General features: G+C 36.8%; 1 protein-coding gene across 4 annotated transcripts in view; it reads left to right on the forward strand.

The window, feature by feature from the left end:
• Window positions 1–6455, forward strand: part of LOC109031107 (E3 ubiquitin-protein ligase RNF19A) — a 94899-nt gene extending 88444 nt beyond the window's left edge. For all 4 annotated transcript variants that reach the window (XM_019042442.2, XM_072298077.1, XM_072298075.1 and 1 more), the window contains 2 exons: window positions 360–506; window positions 1703–6455. In XM_019042442.2, the coding sequence (XP_018897987.2) occupies window positions 360–471 (112 nt within the window). In that variant the 3' untranslated portion in view covers window positions 472–506; window positions 1703–6455. The remainder of the gene's footprint in view (window positions 1–359; window positions 507–1702) is intronic.
• Window positions 6456–11529: the final 5074 nt, after the last annotated feature.

An 11529-nucleotide genomic window follows, 5' to 3' on the forward strand; every position in this document is an offset into this window, starting at 1 on the left:
AAGAGAATTTGTGACTCATTAATTAAAACAAATCAACTACCTGAATAATTTTTTTTCCCCGAAAAGAGGCTATTGTCTTCTCTTTAATTTCATGGTGACAGTGGCATTGTTTAGTTTCATGTATGCGTCATTGTCTGAATGAAAGCACAAAGAGCCGCTAGACTAGACTTCAGTCTAAAGCACCCTTCCGTATGTTTCCACTTCAAAAATCTATGTTGAAAGCAATGCATGCAACAGGAATTTCAAAATCAACTTCATAGCATGATTTTATCATGTACATTTACACTGATGAAATGGGAGCCAAATGATACAACGATTTGCAGTTTGCTGATTTTTAGTGATCTTCTGTTGTGTTGCAGAAATGGTCGACCTCTCTCCTCTATCACTTTTCTAAGAAACCTATTTTTCCGCAAGTCACGCTCAAAAAACCCTCCTACTGATTCTACCTCGCAAGATTTGGTGTCCGTCTGAGCAGATGAGTCATCTTCTTATCCTGCCAACTTTCGGTACGTATCACTAAAATGTTGTAATCATCTCTTTAAGGGATGAGATGGATCTCAACTGTAAAGTCTCACATTTATTTTTTGAAAGAAAATACTGCCACATCTGTGGCCCTTGCTACCATATTTACCTGCGTATTGTACGTACCCCAAATTTAAAGGTACTTCGAAAAAGAAAAAAAAATTCTTTTTGAAACGGCCAATAGTTTTGGCCTGTTGAATAACTTTGAGTTTTAAACCCGTACTAAACTATCTTGGCATTGCATAAAAGAAAGAATATTAGAAAAAATAAGCAAGAAAGATTTACGATCAAAGGGAATTGATGTCATGCTGTGGTACAACAAGCAGTGAATCAGAGAACAAGTGGAAAGGAGTGCACGGGGGAGTATGTCTGGTATGCCACAGAGTAGGGGCAAGTGACATCTCACGTTCTCGGCAACGGCAACCGCCCTCCAGCAAGGATCGGTTTGAACTTTGTTGCAGGTTGCAGGGCAATATGCAAGTACTATACGTACCCTTGAGTCGAGAGCTGGAATTTTCCAAAAAAGGTGCGTACGATATGAGGGTTCATACGGTATGCAGGATGCAAGAATGTAGCATGGCTGGTTCAATAAGTAAATCAATTATTATATAAGTTTCATATGTGTTAATAAGTACGTAAGTATAGACTTTTTCCCAAATAATTTCTGAAGGTGCCCCCAGATCATTTTCTCTTTTCCAATTTTATGCTGCCTAAAATTGCTGTGCTAGTTATGTGAAACAATTTTTTATAACTGTGTCTGTCTCGGAGACCAACATTGAAGAGTAAGTTATTTGCAGGGTTTCCAGCAGCCTAGGAAGTCGGGGAATTTTGCGAGTTTGTGTATCGGCTTAACAACATAATTAAAAGGAAAGAAATCTAAGTGTAAGTCCTGTTCCAAGGTCAGGAAAAAAAAGCATAAACAGTCAGAGAATTGGAAATTTCACATAATCATAGAAACCTTACATGTGCACACTGCGTATATTTCTTCTTGACTTGAGCTTATCTCAACAATTAATAAAGAAACAAGATTCAATAGTTAAAAAGAAAAAAAAAAAGATTATGCTCACACAGATTAGCAAGTCTCCTAACTAGACCTTCCTCTGTTTCAGAGGATACATAATTTTAATTTATTTACTCTTTCACCCTCATTACTAAATACATTTTTGTCCTTAATTTTCAGTTTTAGAAGGAGTCTGGATTTTCTCCGGTCCGGAATGCTGTTTTGGGAAAGCATATACCAAGAGCACATGGAGCATAACATCCATAAACCTGGAGCTTACCAATCTTACGAAAAAGTTTTGTCAACAACTGTTTGGAACGTTATGATCACTCAAATCTAACAAGAATGAAAGCATCTAAAAAAATGTGAAGTATACTTTGTCAAGAATTAGAACAATTCAAGCTGTTTCTTTAATCATCTTTCTAGAATTTTTTTTTTTTTAGTCCAGTCTGTAAACTGTACATGTATGTATCGTAAGTCACGCTAAGCAGTCTTTTTAACTGTCCTATCAATTAAAGTTTGTAACAATCGGTTTCCTTGCGTTGTGGGATCCGTCCTTGGTGGATGATTTTTGCGTTTATTCATAATTCATTCTGTAAATGTTTTCGCCGCAAGTATGTTGTCAAACTTGTTCAAACTCAACCAATGATGAAAAAGTTTTGGCAATATTTTGACTTTTTTTGTGAGAAAACCGAGAACATATTGTTAACACATTAAAATGATTTTCCCAACTTAATATTGAGGGAGTTATGAGGATCATTGGTGGTATACATGGCAAGTTAACAGCCTTACAGAGGAACGATCTTCTTCATCTCATAGCAAAAACTAGACAGCTTCAAAAAAAATCATGAATAATTGTAACTCATTTATTTAGTCTTTTTTTTTTTTTTTTTTTTTTGCATTGCTTTTCACACCTCATACAGAGTAACTTTGCTTTAATTCAAAATTCATTTTCTTACAAACTTCGTTAGACATCTGTGAATCAATTTTATATAAGTTCCTGAATCAGACTCATAGCAGTGAGCACACGATTTAAAGGGAAATAGTAAATATTAGAGTTCAGTCCAAAAGTATTGCACAACACTGCAGGTATTCAACATTACAGAATACAAAATGAAAAATAAGGTAAAACAAGGCCAAAATATATAAACATTAAAAAGAAGGACGTTTTGAGCCGATACAGACTCCTTTTTAACTTCAAGATACAATCAAAATAATTAAAAAATTGAGTGGTGACCTAATCCCAGTTGCTTTAAGGTTACCCTCTCCTGTCCTACTTTTTTACTGTTTAATTATCTTAACCTTGTTTTACCCATTTTCAATTTTTATTTTGTCTTGTTTGTATATTTGTGCCATGTTCTATGTGCTCTATCCTTAAAAGCATCCGTGTATATAGAATGGCATGTGTGTCTTTTCCAAAATGAGTGAAAATAATTGGTGCATTTCTGCTGAACTTGCCCGATGGTTGTCTTTTTGATGTGTCTTTACTCTAAGAGGAATAAAAGTGGACTGTAACCTCAATTTTCTTTACTGAAAAAACGGGTTTCAAACTTTGACATTCAGTGTTTCTGGCAAGAATTGGCTGTGTGACCACCAATTTTTGCTGATTACTTTGCACGCCAATGCGACTCTAATGACAGCCGTTTTATCAGTATATGCATCAACAACTGATAATGTTGAGGACTTAGAACTATTTTTTCAAATCAATTCATGGGTTTCATGGAAACATGTAATGATGAAGCACCTTGACTAGGAATGCCTAAGCATCCTTTGTAATCAGTCAGTCAGTCAAGATTTTTTTTCTCAAAACTTTGATGACCAGACTCTCATGATACTTTCAGGTTCCCTCGCTTTACAGTGGTCCGAGAGTGTTGTATTAATCATCGTCTCTGGACAGCTCAATTTACATATCTTCAAACGCTTTCGGTTTTCACCTCTTAATGTAATTTTCATTCATAAATTGAGACAGGCTTAAAGTCTCAGATCAGTTATCTTTCGTTTACAAATTAATCTCATAGTATTAAGCAAATCATAAGAATCAATTTGTTTTAGTTTTTTTTTCTCTCCTTTTGTAACTTTTCAATAACAAGACTATGTTTTTGGAATAATTTGAGATTATTATATTGTCCTTGTTCTTCAAAATTCTACTCCATAATCATAATATGTAGTTTTTATCTATATCCATTGCATTTAAAATCAGTATTAATTTATGTGACTTCTATAATTTTATTTTGGTTTTGTAGTGTATTTTGAGTTCTCTTGAAGCAAAATTTGAATTTTCGAATTAGGGCTCATGTCCATCTGAGACTCCACATAAAGTTCACGTGTGATTGTTATGACTTTCTCAGACAATGCTGAAAACTAGTGCTACAAGTGGGCACAAATGAAACGAATCAATACTCTTTATTGAGACAGTTTCATGACTTCAAAACACACCTAATCCTCTAAATTTCATTCAACTCAGTAATCCTCTTCAGCACGTTTTTATGTTACTACAGTCTTTTAAACCTATCATTCTTCATACATTGTCTTATTGCTAAAGTTTACCTTTGACATTAATTATTTTTTCAACGTGCTCAAATTCAAGGGAACTTTACCGAAAGCGCAGGAATTAATGTATGAAATTGGCGTTTAGAAATCAGACAGGAATTCGTGATTTACAATTTTGTTAAAACTCAAGGAGTCTTTGAATTTGGATTTTTCTAAACTCGGACTGATTTTTGAACAAAAAAAAAGAGTGAAACTTTTGATCCTATTTTTGTACTATGAGCTTTATTAATCGGAAATCTTTTTTATACGCCACATTTTTTGCTGTAAACGAAACGCACATTAATGAAATGCCCTCTATCCATGTCTGTTGACTGATCAGGCATTCTAAAAAAATGGTTTCATTTTTTTCTTATAAACTTTCTCCTTTGCCCAGAGCTCTGTTCATCTTTTGAAACCCAGCATTTCTAGCAGCTCTGGAGTTCCGGTGAAAGCAAACGAAAAAAGGACTGAATCGCTCAACGCCTGTATATTTTATTAATTTATTGTAAATGCTTTTTCGTCCAATGTAATATTTAACCGTGTACTATTTTATTTACGTATATCAATGTGTACACTGTGTGTCTATCTGTAAATTTTAATCGGCAGGCACAAATGATGTATCTTTAAGGAGACTGGAAGATTTTCTGCTCCAATCCTCTAGATCCCTTTTTCGTCCACCCTCATTTGGTTGTATAACTCATCAAACTTTTTCCTTTTTGTCTTTTTAGTCTTTTTTCATTAAATACATTTTTAGCCTGTAAAGATGCATGCATATTTTAACCTTCTAGTATTGAGAAATCAAGACGTAGGAATTCTCTGAATAATATTTGAACCAGGCCTTTTCTAAAACTCTGATCAGAAGGGTCAGTTGCAGCATGAATTATATTTTAATCACACGTGGGTAATTTTATTTGTCCCATTAGTGCATGATAATTTCTTCTACCTCAATCTTGTCAACTCCTCTGTAGGAGCAATGCATGAAAAATCCATCACCGATCAATGCGATCGTGCCTGAAAAAGTCATGATGTGTACTAGCCTAGTCGATAGCATCAACCACCCTATTTTTTAAGGACCATCGATTTTGAATGCATATAATCGCCATATGAATCGATTATTATTTTGTGCTTGTACATTAGATTCAGTTCTCAAAATAAGATTGCTTCATACATGCAACTGATCCACTGTATCAGCTTGTTTTACAATGGTGAGTGATTTAAAATTTTGAAACAAATAAAAAAAATAGAGAGCTAGCTTGAGATTTTTCTCATATAATTGCTGTTTAAGTTAGTTGCAGCTGCTTTTGCTTCGTTAATGTCAAAAATAAACATTAAAAAAGAAACATCAACTTTTTTTGCGCTTCAAGTAAGATGGGGAAGTTAAATTAGCTTTAAAATCTTCCAGTTGATTGTTTCGTCATTTTTTATTTTTTCTTGTTAACTCGGTGCTACCAATAAATCTCTACTCGTGTTAGCATCGGTTCCATGCATTTTTACGTGAAAAAATCAGGTTGTAACCTCTTGATGTAACTGACTGATCAAAAAATTTAAAATGTCTAAGTTCGACAGTTTTATTTTTGTTTAAGTTTTAAGTTTCTATCTTAATCCTCTGAGTTTACTCCTTATGCTTTTCTTTCCCCTATCACTTGTTATAAATGTTACATGTATTTCAGTTAAACATAGAACTGTGGAATCTGAACGCAATTCAGTTTTAAATATTTTCTTCCAGCATCTATCATTCTCCCCATAGTAGTATATAATTTACAGAAAACTGATGTCAGGTGAAATTTTCCCCTAAATTTTTATACACATTTCTTCTGTTTCTCATTTACCCGAAAGAGTGAAAATCATTCAGTTGATCACTTCTGAACTTTATTTTGATTCCATAGCTCATTTTTTTGTAGAGCATAGTCCCAGTAAAAACTAATGTCAATTCAGAAAAAAAAAACTTTCAACTCTTATGAACTAACCATGCTCTAAAAACTTTCTTACTCGTAAAATATTGTTCTTAGGAAGCAATTTACTTTTCAATTCTTGGAAGAACTTGCATTGATTTGAAATGTTTCTAGAAATCTCTTTGTAAGGGTATCTTTCATGAAAGTTTCCTCCCATTTTTCTTTTTATCATGTCCTTCATCATAATTTGTTCCTCCAAATTTGCTGCAGATGTTTTTTACGATGTGCTGCTCTCAAGTCCCTCTGAATCAATACTTTCTCATCGTTTGTCCTCATTTCTTATGTTCTGTATTAAAATGACTCCAACCCCTCATATTTGAAAAGGAGTTTGGCCAAATTCACAGTTGTCTCGCCCCCCCCCCCCCTTTTTTTTAAAAATCGTAAAACATTTTCTAACTTCACTTGTATATCTTGTTTTTGTATCAATAAATCGTATGTGATTATATTTTCGATTTACAGACTATTATTTTTTTCCAATGGCGAAATGATCAAATTAATCCCCCCTGCCTGCTCGTGGTAGAATAGGTACTTATAATCAGATCTATGAAAAGGGACCTCATCATTCAGGTGAAAAGGATGTGTCCTATTAAGGAGGGTATTTTGGCCCTAACTTTGGTCCAAAATTGAAATAGCTTAGAATAATGTCATTTATGGTCAAATTAACTCTTAATCATCTACCCTGTGAGAATTTGTCCTTACTTGAGGTGTTTTTGAAAGGTTTTTGCCTGATTTACCAGCGCTAAGTAGTGAAGTTTTGCAGTTCTCTTGAATAATCGCTCATTTTCGGTCCTAAATTATTTTATCCACATTGATGGAAAACAATATATAATTAATGTATGATACAAGTTTTACATATATATCCAAGTAAATTACAAGAGAAAATATGTATGAAGATAAGATGATAAATACGAGGAAGATCATGTGTTCAATCGCCGATCAATTGTCTATCGAGCAATCTACGGCATGAATCATCTCCATTTTATTTGTATATCTATTATTAATTCACTTATTTCTTTTCTTCAACTTGATTATATATTCAAAGGCCCTACTTTCGTGCAACGACGACGTACAAATGCAACGAGTGACACATTTTGTTATCACAAACGGGAAAAATTGCAGGCGTTCCGGCTTTTTGAATGGCTAGGTCTGGATTCGTGTTCTTGGGATGTCCGTGTTGCATACCAAACGAATTGCAGGCGCTCTGGCTTTCTTTAGCAGATCGCACGACTGCGGTTGTTAGTTCTGAAGGGTTTTCCACGTTGAATTTACAGTCGTGTTTACCACGAAGTCCTCGGTGTTCGAAAGCGCTGTGTGGCATAACAGTAACGTTGTCATATGGTTGAAATTTTCCACCAAAAACATTTCCACAAAGGCATCGCGGACACGTAATTTACTGCCGATAATGTTTCCGCATATTGCACCGTGTTGCAAAGTCATAGTGCCACACGACTTATCAGGCCCGGATTTACACATTTGCCGCTGGGAGAAACGGGAAAATTGCTGTCGTTCCTAACTTGCGTGGAACGTGAATAAGTCGAGGGGGGGGGGGGGGGGGGGGGTTGGCAGAAGAATGAGCTCCGGAAAGTTTGAAAATTACTACTACCCACCAACGCAAAATTAGAAAGCCCTTTTCAACAGAAAAAATGTTTTAAAAAAGTAAAGAAGTTTGAAAAATGCACTAATAGAATGTAATTTGCCGGCGCCTCATCAAAAGTTCACATGGAATACCTACTGTCAGTTAAAAAATATTCTGGCTTAAAATTTCTTCACCATACTTATGAGTGTGAAGTTGCTATTTTTGAAGAAGCGGGTTACTTTGTTCCTGCGAAAAATAGTTTTTCATAACCCGCCATACAATGCTCTGGTTTTTAGCCATCATGATTTTCAAATTTTGAAGATTTGACTGGAATGATTTCCCCTACTACTAAGTTTCACAAAAACCGACAGGAGCCGAGATAGCATTTTAGGCCACGACCACCATCTTGGGTTTACGAATTTTGGAAATTTGACTAGAAATTTGAGTTTTCCGTCGAAAAATACCACGTGATACCGAGTTTCACCGAACTCGAACGAACAGAAACTGAGATAGCATATTAGGCCACGTCCGCAATTTTGGAATTGAGAACTTTCAAAAATTGACTAAAAATTCGAGTTTCCCGTCGGAAAGTACCCCTGCTCCCTGCTCCCACGGTTCACAAAGCTCTATAAAGAACAGAAACCGAGATAGAATTTTAGGTCACATCCAACAACTTGGAGTTGAGAATTTTAAAAAATTGACTAAAAATCCGAGTTTTCCGTGGAAAAACACCATATATATTACCGCGTTTCACAAGACTCGAACAAACAGAAACCGAGATAGCATTTTAGCCCACGTCCGCCATCTTCGATTTGAGAATTTTAAAAAATGGACTAAAAAGTCGAGTTTCCCGTCGAAAAATACCTTCTGACGCCGAATTTCAGAAAAACCTATCGAACAGGAGCCAAGATAGCATTTTAAGCCACTTCAGTCATTGCGGATTTTTGAATTTTGAATATTTTGAATTTTGACAAATTTTGAGTTGAAACGCGTAATACTCAAAATCGAAGCTCAGATTCGGATTCCTCGTAAAAAATCGATGCGATTTCATGTATCATACCCTGACATCGATTTTCGCAAAAATCCATCGAACAGGAGCCGAGATAGCATTTTTGGCCACGTCCGTCATTTCAGATTTTTGAAGTTGGAAAATGTGACTTAAAACGCGTGACACTCAAAATCGAAGCTCAGATTCGGATTCCTCGTTAAAAATCGATTCAATTTCATGTATCATACCCGAGCATAGCGTGGAGGAAAGAGACGTAACGTAGGCATACTGATTCGAGCATATGAATGCAACGTGGCAACATGGGTAGTGCTCAGTGGGTCAGCGGAGGAGGAAGAATAAGAATTTATCGTGAGAAATTCCTCGGGACGAAACCGAATGCTATAAGCGCCGGCGCCTCCCCGTTCGGTTTCGCTCGGGCGACCCGCGCGGCGGCGTAGTTCAAACGGGCAGTACGACAGAATCTATACGCGTCGTTAAACCTTTTTCCTTCACGCTATTCTAACATATGATACATGAAATCTCTTCAATTTTTCACGAGGAATCCGAATCTGAGCTTAGATTTTGGACATTACGCGTTTTAATCTATTTAAAATCGTAGGAGAAATTACAGAATTGTCCTTGAAAATTGATCACACATTAGTGTTTTTATACGTCACTGAACCTCTTTCCTTCACGCTATTCCAACATATGATGCATGAAATCTCATCAATTTTTCACGAGAAATCCGAATCTGAGCTTAGATTTTGGATATTACGCGTTTTAATCTATAAAATCGTAGGAGAAATTACAGAATTATCCTTGAAAATTGATTACACGTTAGTGTTTTTTTACCCCGTTTTTCTTCCGCGTTCACGTAATGAAATTAGACCAACAGTTGACTCATCGACTAGTCTAGCCTAATCCCCCAGAATCGGTCTGAAGGGCGAACGATTTTACCAGACAGGATGTGCGATCCTAGTTTCCGGGCAATTGCGATTTGATGGAAGCTGCGATGAAGAGGAACGGAAGATATGCGAAACTCGGGTGGATATTAAGTGAAAAACCAGGAAGGGTAAAGCCTTTCTTTCCGAAAAATTTGTGTTCGGGCCAACTTATGTGGTCACTGGAGCATTGTATAGGAGGTTGCGGGAAACTATTTTTTTGCAGCAACAACCAATTGGATTGCATTTTGCAAAAATGAACTAAGAGCATTTCAATTTTGCTGGGATTGTGCAACTTTGGTACAACAACCGAGGTACATTCTTTGTTAAAGTAAACTTTACGGCGGTAATTTTCGTCTTGAATTCATAGTTTATTGGGAGTAGAGGCGAAACTAGTTTAAATGATCGTTTATGTTTGCAAGGTAAAAAAAGTTGCAGAATCTTAGCGACATTGGAATACTCTTGGTTCCTTTTCGCGAGATACAATCGAAGTATTAAAATAGTTTTAATCACAATCTTGGCTTTTATAAGTATGATTTCAAGGTGAGCTTTTCTCTTGATAATAGATGTATAAATGTTAGTTTTATTTCAAAATTAAGTTTTTAATTTAGTCAAAGGCGACAAGTTTTCTTGGATTCAAAAATTCCCCGAGTTTTCAGATGTTGAAAAAAAAATCCCTGTTTTTATTTTCAGTGTTTTTTTTGGCATGGTTTCCGATAAAAACTCTAATCACGGATAGTTCTTAAAGCGGCCAGGATCCAGGGCGGGTGGCCATGTGGGCCGCGGCCCATGGCGGCAAATTTTGCAATTTTTTTAAATATTGGCTGAGGAAAAAATCGGATTCAGAAAAAAAAATTACAATCGAGAAAAGGCGAAAACATCTCTCATTTTCTGAGAGTATAGAAATGTCTAATTTTTTCGTCTTTCGGTGATTCAAAAGACAGCACCTTTAATTAGTCGAGTTAAGAGAGAAACCAAACACGCAGTTTGGCCTAGAGTGGCGCGGCGCAGAGAGCAATAATGGCGAGGACTTGAGATGAAAAGGAGTAGCCCTCGGTGCGGCGGTTGGCATGTAACACATATTAGCGCCTACAAGACTGCATGAATACTTCACGCATTGCGTCAAATACAGTGCGGTCAGCGTGAAACGCATAGCGCCTACAAGGCTGCATGAATACTTCGCGCATTGTGTCAAACACAGTGCGGTCAGCGAGGCGCGGCGCGGCGGCGGACGTTAAAATAATTATTCAACCACAATTATGTTTGTTCTTTCATAATTTTCTCGTTCATTTCTCAAAAATGGAAGGCCTTGACCACACAGAGATAGGTTTACGAAACTTAACTTTCGCGCAAAGTTCCTTGAACTTTTGCTAGTAGTGTTGACAGTACAGGGTTTTCGCAAAAAATGTTTCCGACACGTGTGAACGAGTCTTAATGCATGAGACGCCGTCTTATGCACCCCTCCTCCTCTGGCACGTTCACTTTATAGTTTTTATTGCTGTTTCAAAACGAATGAGAAGGGGGCGGCCCATGGGCGCGCAAGTGGGTAAATCCGGCCCTGAGCGGATCGCAAATTGCGAAATCCAACGGTCGTGTTTTGCGGGGCTGACATCCTCAATGCTTTCGCGGAAATGTTTGCGGCAGATGGTTTGAGGAAATTTTCACTGATTTTGGCACTCTCCCGTGACCACGGTGCAAAACGACTAATTCGAAGTTCGGAATCCGAGAGTTTAACCGTTAACACGGTTGTAAATGCATCACAGACAACTCTTGAAACCAACGGTCGCATTCATACGTTGTCCGTAAGAACGTCAGAGCGCCTGCAATTCGTTGTGTATGCAACACGTGCACCCAGAGGACACGAATAGTTGCATCCAAACTTAGCCATTGAGAAAGCTGGAGCGCCTTCAATCTTTTCCGCTTGTGATAACAAAATGTCACTATGTGTTGCATATTGCATTCGTGAGTCGTCGTTGCACGGAAATAGGGCGCTTAGAGTATTTAATCAAATGGAAACAGGA

Source organism: Bemisia tabaci, chromosome 3 (genome assembly GCF_918797505.1).
Source record: "Bemisia tabaci chromosome 3, PGI_BMITA_v3".
Classification (NCBI taxonomy): Eukaryota; Metazoa; Arthropoda; class Insecta; order Hemiptera; family Aleyrodidae; genus Bemisia; species Bemisia tabaci.